Source organism: Dermacentor andersoni, chromosome 3, assembly GCF_023375885.2.
Source record: "Dermacentor andersoni chromosome 3, qqDerAnde1_hic_scaffold, whole genome shotgun sequence".
Classification (NCBI taxonomy): domain Eukaryota; kingdom Metazoa; phylum Arthropoda; class Arachnida; order Ixodida; family Ixodidae; genus Dermacentor; species Dermacentor andersoni.
This window is the reverse complement of record NC_092816.1, coordinates 132532660-132552785: the sequence shown is the minus strand read 5'-3', so window position 1 is coordinate 132552785 and position 20126 is coordinate 132532660. Positions and strand designations below refer to the sequence as shown.

The following is a 20126-nucleotide window of genomic DNA, read 5'->3' as shown; positions in this document are numbered from 1 at the left end:
ACAGGGTGAATGGCGAAAAGACGTCGAATCAGAAACGATTATTTTTCGTTTGTTCGGTCGAATCATGCATAATCAATGTGTACACGTCATGTCAGATGGGGAGCTATTGTGGTTTTTGTGACGTCGCATGACAGACAGGCGAAGTGGTGGTGGTCCAAAAAATTTTTTTACCAATCGCGGAGGTCTGATTGCAGAATTGGAATAGAAAAGTTTGGAATAGCTTTACGTTATAGCGCGCCAGCATACATTTCTATAAAGAACAAGCACAAATCAATCATTCAAACCACATAATTAATAATGAGACGCTCCTCATAAGAATGCGAAGCTCGTAGCGCTTCCCGCGTACGTTTCCCGGCAAAGAGTACTGTTGCGCAAGCTATCAAGCCGATGACAGCTTGCGGCGTGGGAAATTACGTCTCTAGTCTTTCATGCATAAAAGAACCAGCCTAGCAACTTATTTCAACGTTGTTGCAGCACGGCTATGGGCGGCAGCGTGCTGCCACAATTGCGACTACTCCCACTGCTTCCATTACAGTAAATTGCCATCACTATACCAGTAATCTAAAGAAATAAAGCATTGCATGCCCCCCTCATCAATTGTAGTGATGGTTTTTAAGAGCTTCACTGGACATTCACTATCGCAGGGCAGAGATGACGAGTCGATTGCTGCTGTTGTTTTTTTTTCAGTTATTTTTGCGATGGAACTGGACATATCAATAGGGCGCTACGATCATAAATCGAACGGTGGTTTGCCAGGTTTGAGAAGCGGAAGCAAGCGGCAGCATTTTCATGCACGTGTTACCAAACCGCTGCGCCAAGACGTAATGGTTTATCAGCTTGAGTACTGTTTTCTGCCCAAGCTTACCGAGCGTCATATAGGTAGCGTCGTCCGGCCCAGGCGACAAACATCTGGAAATCGCCAGTGACACTTCAAGCTCCTCCATAGAAAACATCACATGCATACAGAGATCCCCAGACACAGGAGTGACACATGCTGCAAGTGCACGTTGGTGCTGAAAGTCCTCAAGACTCGAGCAAAATTCCTCAGTAACCTCAATCTGTCGTCGACCTTAGTACTGAGCGACATATTTAAATGGAACACGTTATTGTCGTGATGCGCCACGTGCACGCACGGTTCTTCATATACCAGATAACCGCTGACGTGGATCGAATGAGTCAAATAATCGTTTCCATCTTTGAGATTGTAGTGCATCAATGCGGACATGAATCTTCTTTTGCATCCGCATTGATTCCACGAGGTCGTGGATGGATTTAGTTGGCCTATGTCTTCTTTTAGCCCACCGGGGAATCACTCGTAGTCGCTGCTGATCAGCTTGAAGTTCTTCGTATTTTTGAAAAGGCTGAAAACCGTGCGTAACCTCTTGCATGGTGTAGTGGAGGAGTGATGTGACCAGCACACCGACTTCGTGTTTGAATGCTGACTCTTTTATCGATGTTCCACCAATATATACAAGCATAGGGACACAGTGATTCCCGTCTAAACATTGAAACCGAAAAAAGCTAAAATATGTGCAGGATACAACATATTTTTTCTCTTTATTTTGAGTGAATGTGTTCATAGGCTATTAGGTTAATCGCGCAACCTTTATACATGACAGCAACAAAAAGAAACAGCAAAAAGCACACACCGAAGTGTATATATACACACATCAAGAAATACAACATCAGAGTACGCAAAAAGAAAAGATCTGTACATTTACAGCTCGTCTCTATATCTGGGTGGTGGCCATCTGTAGCAGTGCGGCTTAATACGATGGCCAGGGGGCCACGACACAAGTGGTTCACCTTCTGTAGTGTACACGGGAGGGCGCGGCACATTATGTGATGCAGTAAACCGTTCTGCGGCTGGCCTCGATGGCGAAACGGGATCGCATCGTGCCCTACCCACAGGTTGCGCTGCGGGAATACTTGCCTCGGCAGGCGCTGGCTGCCAGGTTGCAGCGAGAAGTGGCGCATCAAAAAGATCATGATGATTTGGTGGGTCATGCATGTGGCACCTCGCTGAAGGCCACTGTGGCCCGTGCGGTGAGCAGGCACTTTGCATAGGTTTGCCGCGTTTCCTGTTCTGCCATCATCAAGGATGAAGGATGCTGGACCACGTTGCCCGATTATTCCCTGGGCTTTGGGAAGGAAATGTCACGCTTGAATGAACCCGATGGTTTCTTCACCTGCACCATGTCTCCCACCGCTACCGTTGTCGGCTTTGCAGCTCACCTCCTGTCGGTGCCTACACCGACAGGAGGTGAGGCTGTTACTGGTGCCTACGATTGACATGCTGCCTTAATCTGGCCAGTTCGTGGTGTGGTGTCTTTGCGAATGACTCAGGCGATGAGGTCGAGGATGCGAAGTTTTGTTCCTTGCAGTCCGCCATGAAGCATTACCGCCGGGGCTACTCCTATTCTGGCGTGTGGCGTACAGCGGTATGCGGAGAGATAGTCCCGTACAGCAGTTCGTAGGGGACTCTCTCTTTTTTCTGATGTTCCAGCTGTATGTACGTCCTGAACGTGCGGTTATACTGTACGTTTTGTTCATTTACCTGCGGGTAATAAACAGATGGATGCGACTGCTGGATCGCTCGTTTTTATAGGAAGTCGACAAATTTGTTCGATGTGAACTGGGTTCATTATTGCAGACTATCTGCTCGGGATATCCTTCCCTTCCAAATATATTTAGCAAGAACTCATTCACAGTTCTTGTACAAACTTCCCTGTAGAATTGCACCTCTGGCCACTTTGATAAGTAGTCTACGAGCGTCAGGACAAACCTGCAATCTGGAGCCGCCCTCTTGAGGAGACTAACAATATACACTGCGAATGTCTGCCACGGTCCTTCCGGTAGCTCTACAGGTTGCAGAGGAGGTGGATCTTTGCTGATTCGTCTGCTTCCTGAGAGATTCTACACTTGTGGACTGCTTCCTCCACGCGACAATCCATGCGGGGCCACCAAAATTGCTCCCTAAGCCTGGCTTTTCTGCGCCGATGCCCTAGTGGGTTTCATGCACTGTTGCGACAAGCTGAACTTCTAGTGATGAAGAAACTACAAGCCTCTCCGCCCGCAACAATTCGCCCACCACTGACAACTCCTCTCGAACTCTGAAAAATTGTTCGAGACATTCAGGCATGCTCATATGTGAGGGCCAAGACCCGTTTACGTACGCTTTCACCTTTCGAAGGGAGGCATCAACGCGAATCGCTTCTTCGAACTGCTCTTACATCACGCGAGTGAACAATACAAACGGGTTGTTCCTCAAATGTCAAATCAGTATCTGCAATATGGACGGGCAACCATGAAAGGGCATCAGCTACTGTGTTCGGTGAGCCCTTCTGGTACGATACAGTAAAATTATAAAGGAGTAGCCTTCCGCACCACCGTGCGTTTCTAAGTGGGCGTCGGCCTGAGCTGTGCGAGGAAAGAAGTGGAATGAGTACCTGATGATCTGTTCGGAATATCAAGGTCCTTCCCCAAAAGTATACATGCCTTTGCCTAGTGGTCGTGTGGTGATCACTGCGACGCAGCTCACTAATGCGCTCTGCTTCTTTGTCGAGGTTACCGCATGGGTTCACTTCAGTGCCGTACCGCTACCTTCTTCTACCAATGATACCAGGAAGTTTCCCTGTGAATCCAACGACGCAAGAGGATCCTCTTGGCCACGCAACATACACATTTTTTGCGGTCATCCCTCTACTATAACAAGGATTCGTATCGGCGATAACATAATCTTCTCCTGCCTATATGACGTCTATATATGCTAGCTGACGGAACCTCGGCGCCCTTAGTAGGCTTGTGAATAGCACTGCGATGTAAGTTACAGATCCGCTCTGCTTCTTCGTCCTGTTACATCTATGTACGGTGAGAAATCAAGTAATATTTGTCTGTTGCTGTTCCCACTCGCGGGAGTTTTGTTTTGAGTGTTTCGTGAGTGCTTTGAAGTTGCAACCCAACTGCTTATGCTATCCGGAGATGTTGAGCTCAACCCTGGGGCCTAGCACGAGAACCCAAACCCAAGTGCAGGGCCCTGTGGTTGATTCCCTGTCTAAGCAATCTGACGATATGTTTGAGATTTTACAAACAGCAAATAGGCAAACAAAAATATGGAAATACATCAGATGGATTTATTCAAGTCTGTTTACGGTCTTAAAAAACACAGGCGAATTTTCAGGAACATCTAACAGCTATAGCCAAAATGATAACGGTGGTTGAACGCCAAACGGTCGCGCATGAGGAATTCGAGGAGGTGGTACAGTGCCTTCTCCAGTCGATTGATCAAATTAAGGATGAAAACGTTCAACTGGACTCTAAGCAAGCTGAACTTGATATGCAGTCGTGAAACAACCTTCTATTCTACCGCCTATCCAACACCCAATCAGAGTCCTGGGTTCAGTCGGAGGAAAGGCTGGTCAATGTGCTTTTGAAGATGTCATCCTCTGATACTGATCAAGAGAGCACACAGGCTCAGCGGGCATACTTCGAATTAATGCAGAACAAGTATTGCCAAACTCCATTCTTTCAAACTCAAACAACAAATGCTCCTTATTACCTATAAGCTGAAGGAAGTAAGATTACCGTTAATGATGACTATTCTCCCGCAACTCGTCTTGCTTGGAAGAAACTGGTCGAATTTGGCAAAACGCAACCCTTAATGTTCAAGCTTCGCTTCACCAAACTGTAAATACTTAAAACGTGCCGCACCTACAATCCCTCTGATGATTGCGTCCACGAAATTACTAATGCCTTCGCGCCATGGTCGAATCTTGTCATGCGTCTGCACCACCCGCCAGTGAATAGCACTGCGCGAATGGCAGTGTATCAAAGTTACTGGTCAGCAACAAACTTTCGCTTTTATTCACAAATATTCGAAGTATACTTCCAAAACGTGACGATCTCTGCTCTCCCCTGCTATCGATGCTTCTGACGCCGACCTAATCTGCCTTGCTGAAACCTGGTTATCTGCGAAGATTTATAGCAGTAAATTGTACGATTGCATAAAGAAAGAACACTAACATTTACCGGTGTGACAGGGGTGCTAGATGTGGCGGAAGCGTGCTTGTAGTAGTCTCTGATGCTGTTTTCTCTTTTTCTGTCGATCTTACAAACAATTTAGAACATGTCTTGGTTGCAGTACAAACGTGTTCTAAGAAATTTATATTTGGCGTTTGTTATCGTCCGCCGTCCTGTTCACTTACCTTTGCTTACTACCTTCACGCTGTCATGCACATGATTACAGTTCGGTAGCGGAATAGCAAGTTCCTTGTACTACATGACTTTAATTTCTATTATATAGGATGGTCTAATGTGCATTCCTATTGTCCTTGCATTCCTATGGTCCCTTAAAACTATTGGACTGGGAAGGAGTGAGGATCAACGGCAAATATCTGCACAGCCATCGGTTTTCAGATGAAATTGTGCTATTCACCAGGACTGGGTATCAATTGCAACAAAAGATGGAGGACTCTAACCTAAAAGATGTAAGAGTGGGGTTGAAATATATATGGGAGAAGAAGGTAATGTCTAATAGCCTGGCAAAATAAGATAATTCATGGTCGACGTCAGCCTCTAAATGCAATTATTCAGTCCTAAATAAAGTTCTCTCTGCTGTTATAGCCTTCGCCTCTTTTTCAAAACATTCAAGACTAACTTAAGAGCTCTACGGAACATACAGGCCAGAGCAATACGGACACGTCTTGGCTTCCCAAGATCGTTTTCGACAACTGAGGTTATTGCCATTGCACATAAGTAGGCAGTCACCCCATTTGAAACCAGTAAGACTTGGTCTGACACAAGGATGTTGACGCCTGCCGATGTTTATTCACCAGGTTATCCTACTTAATTGATTTCACGCAGAAAAGACAACTAGTACCTGATATTTATTATCGATTTTCGTCACTTCACCCTATGTGCGTAAGAAATAAATCCTAACTTTCTTTTTCTCTATTGTCTCGTGTGTGCCCAAAGTAGGCATTTGACTGTGGTGAGCATGCTTTCCTTCACGTTTTTTTATTCCGGTGCCACCGCTAAACAAAAGAAAAGCAAAGACATTGTTGCGGCGCAGGGAATTGTCGGATGGTGAGAGTTCGGTTTTCTTACTACTTCATCTTCTGTGGTAAGTAAAGGGCCACGCGACGCTTCAGTTGCCGGATACTCGTATTATACTATGGCGACAGCAGTTATGTGGACGCTCCAGGTACGTTCCTACCGTAGCCGTCTCCCTCATGTTGCCGTATAATATCCAAGTGCGATAAGATCGTGAACGCACCCGGCATGCTGCATGTGAGAGCGAAAGCGTAGTGGGGGGGGGGGGGTGCATGAGTGAGGCGATGATTGTGGCTCAGTCTTCTGTGCGCAGAGGAGAAAAGCGGGGAGGAAGCGCGCAGTTTTCCGTCGCGCGCGATTATCAGGGTGAGTCGAGGGAGAGGGGGGCGTTAGGCCTTAGGATTCTGTGATCTGTGAATCTCTGATTTCGCAACATGTTTCCTTGCCTTCTTTGACGCAGTTTTATAGTGACTTTTTCTTGGATACCTAGATCTATCTGAGACTTATACGTATATTTAATTTCTTTATTGCGAGGTTTTCTGCATGCGTGCAGTGAACTTTGCTTCCAGTGACATCATTTTGCCCTTTATCAAGCTATATCTTCGCATTCGTATATTCCATTGTATTTTCGCATTTCTAATGCACGAAGGCGAGTCAAATGAAAGTGAGCCAAACCACCCCGTGCAATAAAGGTTCGGTTGATTATCTACGAGGCATGCGCCTAACACACAGGCATCTCTCACTTACAAAAGTGACACGCAGGTGTTAGGATAAATGTTTGCGTGACATAATGGGTGTTCTAAAAGTTGAACGGAGTGATGTCGTGAGGTTTTGACAGCTGAAGTTGTTTCCCAAAAAGTAATTAGTAGCCGTATAGCTGCCTTTTCCGATGAAAATTGCATTTCATAGGCCACCGTGAAACCTTGCATCAAACCGCTCAAAAAACATGAAAGTTGCAAAGACGATCCAAGACAGGGCCAAAGCCATCGTGCAGTCACAACCCACTCATTTGCAAAGGTTGATGAGCTGATTAGACAAGAACGGAGGATAAGCATCGAAAAGTTGGCAGAGCGTGTGAACATCAGTCATGGTTCGGTTCACACCATAATTCATGAACATCTCGGTTATCGGCTGTTGTGTGCTCAATGGATGCCCAACGTATTGAACTACCACCAGAAGACGGAGAGGTTTGGCGCTACCTTGACTCATCTCAGCCTGTATCACAATGAGTGTGGCGACTTTTTTTTTTTGTGCAATAGTGACCGGGGACGAATCATGGTGCCCCTACTATGAGCATTGAAACATTCTAATTCACCACCCACAAAGAAAGCAAATGCCGTCATTTCCGCCGGAAAGATGTTGTTGACCTTTTTCGATCGTCAGGGGCCATTACTGATCGAAACTGCGAAACCTACGAGAGACTATCAATCGTTTCCGGTACTGTGAAAAGCCGGATGGGCTGCGTATCACAATCAAAAACAAACGACGTGGAAAATTCACGAACGGGGCCATCGTGCTCCACGACAATGTCCGTCCCCATGTGACTGATGCGGTTAACACAAAACTGGCAAAGCACAAGTAGGAAGCTCTGCAACATTCGCCACAGAGTCCAGACTTGTCGCCTTGGGACTTCTACATTTTGCAGCAATTGAAGAAACAGCTCAAGGGAACCTGAATTCGTGTCGGACGATAGCGTGAAACAGTCAGTTACAGATTTTTTCAAGCGGCAACCCAAAGAGTTTTATAAAAAGGTAATCACACGACCTCGTATATGTCGCAAAACTTCTGCTTTCTGTATGTTCTCTCTGTTGAGACTATAATTTCGGTGAAATTGCTCACAATACATGACCGGTGACAGCTTCTCCTGCACAGTACATTGGAACAAAGGAAGGTGTCATTGAGATTTTTCCCTGGCCATTGCAAATGTACAAAAATGTAAGCAAAGTTCTTGAATGACAAAGTTTCATCAAAACATTTCTCCTCAACTTGTTCATTTCATGGTCTTTACATTTTTCACATCAGCAACATGCACTGCATTGCTGGCTTCGAACTGATATACTTCATAAGTTCGTGTGATATATTCTTTACTCATTAAATAAAGAAAAAGAACATGGAAGCATTGATATCTGTTATTTCGGGCACAGTTTTCTGGGCATACGAGTATATTCTTTTATAAACAATATATATCAAAACAGTTATTTAAAAGAAAAAAAATACATATCTTACTTGTCTTGAGAGTGGGTTGCGTTCAAGAATTCGTTTGCAGCATCTTTGGCAATGGCAGCGCAGTTATTCATGTATTTGATGGACGGACGGACGGACGGACGGACGGACGGACGGACGGACGGATGGATGGATGGATAGATGCAAAACTTTAATGATGGTCCTGAGGTACGCGACTCAGCGCGCTGCGGGCCGCTCCTACGTTAGAACAGTCAGGCCTGCCTGACCGCTACATTGTGGGCCCTTCGGAAAGCCCATAGTTGCGCCCCGGAATCGGGACTCTTAGTAGTGGAGAGCCACTTGTACTCATTGATTTGTTCTGTGCCTCGTAACGAGGGGCAACGCCAGAGCATATGGTCTAGGCTAGCAAAGTCATTGCTGTGCCTGCAAAAACTAGTGGCATAAGTGTTGGGATAAAGCTTGTGGAATAAAGCCGGGCTGGGATACGAGCCTGTTTGCAATAATGTCAGGGTCAATGCCTGCACACTATTTAGCTTCTTGTGAGGAAGGGGAAAGTCTCTCCGGCCGAGATAAAAGTGCTGCGTAATTTCATTGTATGTGGTCGGTGGATCTCTGTTTTCCACCACTGCGAGTCAGTGTTGGAGTTCTCCATGGTCGCGGAAAGCGAGACCTCGCGCCTTGGAGTGGGCCAGCTCGTTGAGGTTTGTGGGGCCTCCCATGATGGATCCCATGTGAGCGGGGACCACGTGATTTTGCATTACCAGCATGAAATGGTAAATCTTCCAACTATCTAATTGCTCGGCGTAGGGACTAAAACATAAAGCATAAGAACGCATGCTTGTGTACGGCCAACCTAAGGCAACCACGAAACATGTAAGCGGCAGGCGCTGTCAAATAATTGGGATACACCGGCATTGTTCTCACGCATTTCAAGTGTAGTAGGCTTGAAATCGCTATATGTCTACGTTAGCGTTCCTGCATGAGGCCGATGGCGCTGCTCAACACAGCGAGATATAGGCTATGTGCGTCGGTATTGCCTTTTTGCCCTGTAAAGCTATAATATATGAAAGGGATCGCATAATAGAATGCGATGGTTATATTTAAAGACAAAATTTCCGTAATACGCGTGAGTGCGTCTTTGAGAACGGAACGAACACAACCAAAAAAAAAAGAAAATCGGTCGTCCTCTTCCTCGAAAAAGAAAGAGAAAAGGGCTAACGCCGCAATACGACCTCGTATAGTTTATAGATCGCAACGTTTATAGATCTATAAACGTTGATGCCGTATGCTTGGACCATGCGCTATACAGAACAAAGGTATCTGTAATCCAGCACCTACCACTGCTTAGTACACTCGCGCAGTTCGTGAACGGTCGCTTTGCTGGACAAGCTTAATTCACACTGTAAGTTAAGCTGTTATTACTAACCAAAATATTATATTCATGGTTGGAAACCTAATCCCCCGAACCTAGTAGTCACGCAATGTAATCTGCAGCTAACTGTTTTAACGCTCGTCAAAGTATAACAGCACAGCTCCTATCGTAGCAGAACGGCACCCACGCTGTTACGATCGCCGCGTATGTTTCATTGCTCCTAAATCGCAGCTTATAACTAGAGGATAATACTGCAATCATCTCACCTTAGTGAATGGTACATTCAGAAATACACAATTGATCTCCGAGGCTGATTGCAGGCTGAAACACTCGCGCACGTATCGCGGTGCGTGCTCCGTGCGCCTCAACGCCAGCAGAAGTCCGGCCATACAGACTTAAACCACGTCAGTAGGTCTCACAGAACCGTTTACAACGTAGAAGACGTCACGTCATACTAAACATACCGCACGAGCACGAACACAAACACTAGAATCTACCGCCGAGCGTATACCTGCCATGCAAGACGGAGAGCTCGCCCAAGCCAGCATGCCGACTGCTCATAGATGGCGCCACTGCGTAGCAACATGGTGGCGCCTATGAAAAAATGGTGTATACAGCGAGTGGATACTGCACGAAGTCGTAGCCGGATTCAGCGCTGAACGGCCTCTAATCCTCTTAAAAGGCATTTGGTACGAACACGACGGCGCTCCTCTGCATTCCTCTTCCAGGGCTGTGTCGTGCCTTCACAGCACTTTCTCTCTTCAATGCGTAGGAGGGAATGGATACGTTTCATGGCCTGCACGCTCCCCAGACCTTTCCCCTCTAGCTTTCTTCCTCAGCGATATGTTAAGAATGTTGCTTACGACACTGAACCCGCCTCAGTCAAAGAACTCAAAGTAAGGATCATTGCCGCATGTGCTGCAATTCAACCGGCAATGCTCAAGCGAGTCTTGGAGTTCATGAAACACAGGTTGACGATGTGTGTTGCCACAAAAGGCCATGATTTTATACAGTTCATTTAAAGCCATGTAATTGGAACAACACTTTGTGTGTGCATACGTGCGAGCGTGTGTGTGTGAAAGAAATACGTATAAATGTGCTAGCAAGTAGCTTCCTGAGCAGTGGCTTCCTGGTATAAAGCTGTGTTCAGTGCACTTAACTCCGGTTACATTGAGCAGGTTGTGTTTACTGCACTTGTAGGAGTCCTTTCTTTTTCCTTCACTTTGTTAGTTATGTTCCTATCTGTTTTAGCATACACGTTTTTATTTGTACAGCTGGTTCTGGCAACTACTGCATCACACAACTGCATTCCAGGCAGCTTTTCCGGAGAAAGCGAATTTTGATTAAACGTCGTTGTCATGCAAAACCCTAAAAAGACATTTCGTCGGTGGTAGTGGACACGTGGCGCACAACGGAATGACGAATTTGGCCGCTAGGCGAACGCCGCAGACAGTAAGAAAACGCAAGCGGCTCGCGAGGCTGGACCGGCGGTGACCGCGGAGACGAGACGAAAGGCGTACGCACGGGAGGGGCGACATCGACGACACAGACGCTCTTGTTGCAGCGAAGCTGCTTACATGACGGAACTGTATGAATGAGCCGTATGCGTGGTCTTGTAGAGGGTGGGGGGTGTATCTGGGCTGGCTAACGTCCGTAAAGTGCACAAAAAAGATGGCAGCGCTGCGTGGTTTCACAGGGGATATCCGGGCTGGCTAACGTCCGTGAAGCGAACAAAAAAGACAACGAACGACAGTATGGCGCAGAAGAAAAGACCCGTGATTTGACCACGCGCAGCACCTGCGTAGTGGGGGAGTGCAACGGCGCTGGCCGCCGTTGCTGCTGGCTGCGTTTCCTGTCGTCTGCCCTCAATACAACTGTACCGCAGTTGTGGCGGGAGAACATTGGGATGTGCGCCGCGGTGTGTAAGAACTGGATTGTGCATTGCAGAGGTAGCTCATTGGAACAGTTGCAACTCCAACAAAATTGGAAAACTGAGGAGACCCCGCATTGTGCGCACGGCCGAAGAAGAAGCCGAGTACGAGTAGAGGAGTTGACAGCAGACACGCGACTATAACCAACGACAACGTGCATGTGTGAAATCGCAGAATGCGGTCAGTGACGTTGCCTCGCAAGAACGTCATCGAGAGCAGATGCGAGAGTCTAATCATCGGCGTCGAGCGCAAGCTACCGATGAAGATCATGCACTGGAGGCTGCTCGTAAGCGTCAAGCTAGATTGTTCGAGTCTGCATACAAGCGGCAAAAGCGTGAGTTGCCACCTCCTTAAAGTTTCACTGGGGGAATTCCAATTTCAAGATAATGTTTCTGGACGCGGAGTTTGGCCATAGTTGCTCGGTCTGCGATGCATAGCTTCACTGGCTAGTCCACCACCATATGAACGGTTCGACCCGAAATTTTCCGGCCTGTTTCAGTTTCAAGGAGCCTGCCAAGGGGAAGTAATTCTTCCCGCAGCTCCCACGTGAACTCCTCTATTCAATATTTGATCGTTTGGATAGGTAGTGTCCAGGACGGCCTCAATGTAGTCATTTGCTGTAGCCACCTCTTGATTATTAGAAAGCGAATTACAGCAACTTCGTTATTTACACACGTAAGTGCGGCAATTGCTCTGCATATATAAGGCGACAATCCGTGCACTCAAATGATAAACATACCGTTACCGTGATTTGTATTTTTCTAATATTGAAGCAGGCTCCCTGTCCTGTAATTTTCGCAGCCTGTCCAAAATTTTTAAAATTTTGGACAGGGCGCCATTGGAATCTGAACCTAATAACGTTTAACGCTAGAACGTTATCTAGTGAGGCGAGTTTAGCAGTGCTACTGGAGGAATTAGAGGGCAGTAAATAGGATAGAATAGGGCTCAGTGAAGTTAGGAGGACAAAAGAAGCATATACAGTGCTAAAAAGCGGGCACGTCCTGTGCTACCGGGGCTTAGCGGAGAGACGAGAACTAGGAGTCGGATTCCTGATTAATAAGGATATAGCTGGTAACGTACAGGAATTCTATAGCATTAACGAGAGGGTAGCAGGTCTTGTTGTGAAACTTAATAAGAGGCACAAATTCAAGGTCCTACAGGCCTACGCAACCAACATCCAGTCATGATGACCAGGAAGTCGAAAGTTCTATGAAGACGTGGAATCGGCAATGGGTAAAGTCAAAACAAAATACACTATACTAATGGGCGACTTCAATGCCAGGGTAGGCAAGAATCAGGCTGGAGACAAGTCAGTGGGCGAATATGGCATAGGCTCTAGGAATAGCAGGGGAGAGTTATTAGTAGAGTTTGCAGAACAGAATAATATACGGATAATGAATACCTTCTTCCGCAAGCGGGATAGCCGAAAGTGGACGTGGAGGAGCCCGAACGGCGAGACTAGAAATGAAATAGACTTCATGCTCTGCGCTAACCCTGGCATCATACAACATGTGGACGTGCTCAGGAAGGTGCGCTGCAGTGACCATAGGATGGTAAGAACTGGAATTAGCCTAGACTTCAGGAGGGAACGGGACAAACTGGTACATAAAAAGCCGATCAATGAGTTAGCGGTAAGAGGGAAAATAGAGGAATGCCAGATCAAGCTTTAGAACAGGTATTCCGTTTTAACTCAGGAAGATGACCTTAGTGTTGAAGATAGGAACGACAATCTTAGGGGGACAATTAAGGAGTGTGCAATAGAAGTTGGTGGTAACTCCGTTAGACAGGATGCCAGTAAGCTACCACATGAGACGAAAGATCTGATCAAGACGCGTCAATGTATGAAAGCCTCTATCCCTACAGCTAAAATAGAAGTAGTAGAATTTTCCAAGTTAATCAAAAAGCGTAAGACAGCTGACATAAGGAAGTATAATATGGATAGAATTTAACATGCTCTCAGAAACGGAGGAAGCCTAAAAGTAGTGAAGAAGAAACAAGGAATAGGCAAGAATCAGATGTATGCGTTAAGAGACAAATATGGCAATATCATTACTAATATGGATGAGATAGTTCAAATGCCTGAAGAGTTCTGTGGAGGTTTATACAGTACCAGTCGCACCCACGACGATAATAGAAGCGAGAATAGTCTAGAGTAATTTGAAATCCCACAAGTAACGCCGGAAGAAGCAAAGAAAGCCTTTGGACCTATGCAAAGGGGAAAGGCAGCTGGGGAGGATCAGGTAATAGCAGATTTGTTGAAGGATGGTGGGCAGATTGTTCTAGAAAAACTGGCCACCCTGTATACGCAATGCCTCATGACTTCGAGCGTACCGGAATCTTCGAAGAACGCTAACATAAACCTAATCCATAAGAAAGGGGACGCCAAGGACTTGAAAACTTATGGACCGCTCAGCTTACTGTCCGTTGCCTACAAAGTATTTACAAAGGTAATCGCAAATAGAGTCAGGAACATCTCAGGGTTCTGTCAACCAAAGGACCAGGCAGCATTCCGTAAAGGCTACTCAACAATAGACCATATTCACACTATCAATCAAGTGATAGAGAAATGTGCGGAATATAACCAACCCTTATATATAGCCTTCATTGATTACGAAAAAGCGTTTGATTCAGTCGAAACCTCAGCAGTCATGAAGGCATTACGGAATCAGGGTGTAGATGAGCCATATGTAAAAATACTGGAAGATATCTATAGCGGCTCCACAGCCACCGTAGTCCTCTGCAAAGAAAGCAACAAAATCCCAATAAAGAAAGGCGTCAGACAGGGAGATACGATCTCTCCAATGCTATTCACAGCCTGTTTACAGGAGGTATTCAGAGACCTGGAGTGGGAAGAATTGGGGATAAAAGTTGATGGAGAACACCTTAGCAACATGCGATTCGCTGATGATATTGCCTTGCTTAGTAACTCAGTAGACCAATTCCAATGCACGCTCACTGACATGGAGAGGCAAAGCAGAAGGGTGGGTCTGAAAATTAATCTGCAGAAAACTAAAGTAATGTTTAGCAGTCTCACAAGAGAACAGCAGTTCACGATAGGTAGCGAGGCACTGGAAGTGGTAAGGGAATAGATCTACTTAGGAAAGGTAGTGACCGCGGACCCAGATGATGAGACTGAAATAATCAGAAGAATAAGAATGGGCTGGGGTGCGTTTGACAGGCATTGTCAGATCATGAACAGCAGGTTGTCACTATCGCTCAAAAGAAAAATCTATAACAGCTGTGTCTTACCAGCACTCACGTACGGGGCAGAAACCTGGAGGCTTACGAAAAGGGTTCTACTTAAATTGAGGATGACGCAACGAGCTATGAAAGAAGAATGATGGGTATAACGTTAAGGGATAAGAAAAGAGCAGATTGGGTGAGGGAACAAACGCGAGTTAATGACATCTCATTTTAAATCAAGAAAAAGAAATGGGCATAGGCAGGACATGTATTGAGGAGGGAAGATAACGGTTGGTCATTAAGGGTTACGGACTGGATTCCAAGGGAAAGGAAGCGTAGCAGGGGGCGGCAGAAATTTAGGTGGGCGGATGAGATTAAGAAGTTTGCAGAGACAACATGGCCATAATTAGTACATGACCGGGGTAGTTGGAGAAGTATGGGAGAGGCCTTTGCCCTGCAGTGGGCGTAACCAGGCTGGTGATAATGATGAATTTTGAAAATTTGGTGCAGCTAAAAACAAAAACACCCTGTACATCTTGTGCAAGGCTTGCTTTGCCGCCGCAAAAAAAAAGGAAATATTTCAGTAGCCCGAACTATTTCTTCATTTTTCTTGCCGAGTGCATGTGCCCTAATCCTATTCCTGGTTAAACCGGGCTCCTTAATAATTCAGCTGGTTATATAAGCTTACTGCTAAAAATTTACTACCTGAAAGTCACACCAGAATGCATGCTCCTTACCAATGACGAAATTACGATTATCCATCTCGTTACCTCTCTTGTACTATCCCCACTAAAGGTAGTATAAATAAATGCACAAAACGATTACTGAATATCTTACGTGATCTATGTGAGCATTGTGTCGTGTTGCCTTGTATAAGTCCTGCTATATGTATTACCCGTAATATCAGGCTGTACGCTAATGTGCCTATAAATATAAGGAACTTGTGAAGTACAAGTCATTATCGGAACCTACCAGTTATGAGGGCCACTTTTCCTCTTAGGTCCGGCATTGTGCGCTCAAGTCCTCTTCAGCCCTTGCTGTGCCGAAGCGTCATAAACGGCTGTGCCTTGTCACATCGACTGCAGCGTTTGCGTGGGCCTCTCTCATAAACAGCAGTATGCTCCTCACCTAGCCTTTTCCCCAACTCGTTGCAGATTTTGGAGCCACGCGCCGTGGGTTCTGAAAGTTTCCGGTTTCTCCTTTTTTTTGCGCGCGTCTGCTGACATCGCAGGTGCATCCGCTACTGCTGGCAGGAGGAGCGAAACGCTCTACAAATGCTGCGACTGAGGGCAACGTACCAGTGCGTCGATTTCGGCTGCGCGTACACATGCTCTTTGGTAGGTTCGGTTTTAATAGTATATTTGCTGGCTTCACGTGTAGCATCCTGGCTTCACGTGTAGTTTGTGTGGAGCAGCGCTGTCAATTCTAGAGAAATATGCTTAGATCTAGTGATTGGATGCGTTATTTAGGGAAATAGTGTAAACTTTTTAAATCGAGGGAAAGTCGTGATAAGACGTTGAAACGGCGAAACTGCTGACGTGACGGTCGTGTTCCAGTTTCAGTCACCTCAAATTACCCGCGCATTGGCATGCGAAGTATGGCTATTGATCGTACAGCAGTGCGGTGAATACATGTCGTCAAGTAAGCGAAATGGTTTTGATTCCCTAACCTCCTTAACGAACTGCTGTACTGCAATACTGCCGTTCGTTACTCCTGTAATGTTGTCGATGTCTGCGCACCTTGAATTAAAACGTTATCCGTAAGGTGCAAAGCAAACGTATGCTTGAACATTAAACAAAGCAGTACTGGTAAGTCTGGGCGTAAGCGGACAGATATATCCGGTGCCGTGCACGACGATGTGGCCGTGACACTTAACAGCAGAATATGCACGCGTATCCTAAAATTACCGACAACTCCGGGAACCGCACATAGCGGTCTTTTATCGCCAAATCAACTAGCATTTTTTCGGCCGTTACGGATATAGTTTAAAAAAATGTCCACGTGTTTGCACAAGTTCAAAGCTTATTCTCCCGATTTATTTTTCTTGTCAATAATTTTCTGGCATTTTGACACAAATTTATTGTTCTTGTCCAGCTTAGCCAGAAAGCATACAGCAATATTTCTTTCAGGGGCATTTTGTGCAACCCAGTCGTTAAAACTGTCTATGGCAAGGCAATGAAGTAATATGACTGCTAAAATTACCAATATTTCAAATGTTTCACAGCATTGCGTGCTTTTATTACCGACAAATGCCAGGAAAATTGCAAAGTGCGATTTTTTTTCTTGGAACGTGGGAAAACCCAGAAGCCACAAATTAAATATGTAATGGTAGGCCTGTTGCGATAGTATAGCCGATAAATATTTTATGCTTTTAAGGTTCAGCCAATCGCTTGAAAGCAACTGTAAGTTTATCATTCTTTGCGAAAAGCTTCGTGTTCATGGTCAAGAAAGTAGCTTTGGCGGTCGGCCTAAAAAAACACATGTGACATATTATTAGATGCCTTTACCTGTCTGTAGCGCCAGCGACATCGACGCGATCGCCCTAAAAAAAAGACGAGTTGAAGCGATGCCACGAGCGGTGCGGGAGATTAGTTGGGTGGGAACCGAAGAAATAAAAGATTACCTGAATTTTAGTTCCGGTGCTGGAATAACTTTTCGTTGTCTCTTTTATGTGCTATACAAGTTGGTGACCACGGACAGCCGGATCAACGCAGGACATGTGCCTGGTAATAACGCGCCACGCAAAATGGAAGTGAAACCGTGTGGAACACAAACAACGAACGCCGCGGTGGTCTCGGAAGTCATCTGCCCGGCAGAATTTAAGTTCAAGTTCAGTTTATTACAACAACAACGTCTACAGACAGTGATGCTGCAGACATCGGACAAAAAGCCTCAAGATAGGGTTTGACTGCGTCCACTGACCGTCTACTTGACAGAAGTACAAATAAAGATTGCATGCAAGAGTGTAAAATCGAAGAACACAAGAGATAATAAAGATACACACTTAGAATCGCAGAAGAAAATGAAGTATCATTACTACAAGAAGGCATATCTAAATAAACAGCGAACAAATACATAAAAGTAACATGCGTAGAAATAGCAAACCCATATGAAAGGCAGGAGGACAAATATACATGCATAATCAGTTATTAAGCAAGTTCAGGAGTTGGAAACGTAGCATCTGATCGCCATAATTTGTGCAATTGCGTGGATTGTACCAAATCTCATGAAAGTGAGTGTCTCGAATATTTCAGCCTGGTTTGAGACATGGTAACCTCTCAAGAAATTTTCTTTTTCTAATGTCGGTTTGACAGCGCTTTCTTAGAGCATGTTGATAAAAATTCCGCAGTGGCAATGATTTCAGTTTCCCGAACAGTGGTTCAAAATGAGTCAAATATGGAACATTCATTGTCGCTCTAACAGCCTTCTTTTGTATTATGTGTAATTGATTAATGTTTGATAAAGTGGTCGTACCCAAGACTACATAACAATAGCTGTCTACAGACATAAAGAGGGAGTTGTAAATGAGCAGTTTTATGCTTCTATGGAGGCAATGTGTTAGTTTATAAAGCAGTCCTTACAGTCGCGATATGTTACCACCTATTGTATCTACTTGCAGATCTCAAGACATGTGCTGTTCAAAGAATACTCCCAAACATTTAACAGCACGTACTATTTCTATGACGAAGTTTCCAATTTGCAATTGATATTGCAGATCGATTTTGCGGTTTTTTTGGTCGGAAAAGGACAGCTTTTGTTTCAGTTACATTCACGATAAGTTAATCTGCAGCAGACCAAGTTAACAGCTTCATAAGTGCGATATTTGCTTTCATAACAGCATCGTTACAATCTCGCGCAGTGATTAGCATGGACGTATCGTCAGCATAGACAATAAATGAAGCAGACCTGTAAATATTACCGATATCATTAATGTATATACAGAATAACAATCGCCTAAGGAAGCTTCCTCGTTGCACTTCTGACGTCATAGACCTTAAACTTAAGGTATGGTATTTAATGATTACTTTCTGCTTACGGTACTGAAGTTAAGGTTTCATTAAATCCAGAAACACGCCGCGGAAACAATAACCATTCTTTTGTTGTTGTAAATTCAGGCGATTTATTGGGTCAAAAGCCTTGGAATAATCAATAAAAACGCCTAACGCACACATTTATTGCTCAAATGCGTCCAGTATTATTTATTTTTGCACTAAGAGAGGAAGTTCGGTTGAAAGACCTTTCATAAAGCCGTACTGACACGGTGTTATTATGCTCTGTTTAATAAGAAAAGAAATCATTCCGACATGAATCAATTTTTCTAGGCCTTTAGAGAAGGCTGGGCGTACTGATATACGCCCGTAGTTGCAGAAAATATTCCTGTCTCCACCCTTATACAACACATTTACTTTCGCGATCTGCAATTCTTTGTGAAATACGCCATTCGTGAAGACGTGAAAAATGTGTTGCAAAACAGGGGCGACTATGTCTAAGACGTACTTGATAGGTATTACTTGTAATCCATCGGCGTCAGAGCAGCCACTGTTATTTAGAGATTCAAAAATTCTAACTATATTATCGCTGGTTGTAGGGCAAGAAAGGCACTTTCTTTCTGCCTGTCGCCCATGTACTGTAAACTATTTGGGTCATTCTTCTTACTTGTTATAGGCAAAAAAATACTCTTTAAAAGAATTTGCGAGATCCTCGTTGGAAATTATCCTACTATCAATGCAAAGTTCTTTCAGATTATTTCTGTCATTGACCTTGCGGTTTAAGAACTCATTTATTCGCTTCCAAGCAAGCTCACTTTTTTTCTCATACCTTTTTCGGGATCGGAACCCGCGGCGCAGTTCATCGAAGTAGAGGCTCGTTTCCAACTCTCCCGGATAACGTCAAAGACACGCAAGTACCTCCCTGTGGTGAGCATCGCTTCGGTGCCGCTTGGAAGGTACGGCTGGCTCCTCAGTGACCGTCTCATCCGGCGTATGGCGTCTCTGGCTCCGCATCCATCTCCACGTAAAACGCGGAGTCCACTCGGGGCTACCATCGTGTGCGGACGTGAGGTTTGGAGCTCCTGCGCCAGCACCAGACGCTACAGCGTCTCACGCGCTCTTCCTCGCCCTATTCCGAGCACGACAACGGACGCTTCTTGCGACCTTCTACGGCGACGTCAAGATCACCACCGATGCAGCAGGGACGCTCGCGGCGTCTCTGAGCCGTAGTGCTCGAGCTAAGCCTCAGCGTCGTCAGGATCGGCGTCCAGGGACTGCCGACCTTGTCCAACACCGCGAAAACCCGTTGACCATGATCATGGATGTGGAAGCTACAAACGGCGACGATCCAGCAACACAAGGATATCCAGAAGACCGGCGGCCGGCGGAGACGCCGCGCCGACGCTAAGTCTGACC

At 45.5% G+C, this 20126-nt stretch overlaps 1 protein-coding gene across 3 annotated transcripts in view; it reads right to left on the bottom strand.

The window, feature by feature from the left end:
* LOC126525261 (meso-2,3-butanediol dehydrogenase-like) overlaps positions 1 to 19746 on the bottom strand; it is a 71140-nt gene extending 51394 nt beyond the window's left edge. Inside the window, exon 1 of one of the 3 annotated variants that reach the window (XM_072287295.1) lies at positions 19540 to 19746. In XM_072287295.1, the coding sequence (XP_072143396.1) occupies positions 19540 to 19696 (157 nt within the window). In that variant the 5' untranslated portion in view covers positions 19697 to 19746. Of the gene's footprint in view, positions 1 to 15693; positions 15817 to 19539 lie in introns of those variants that run through there. The other 2 variants (XM_050173288.3, XM_055067586.2) reach the window with 2 other exon arrangements.
* Positions 19747 to 20126: the final 380 nt, after the last annotated feature.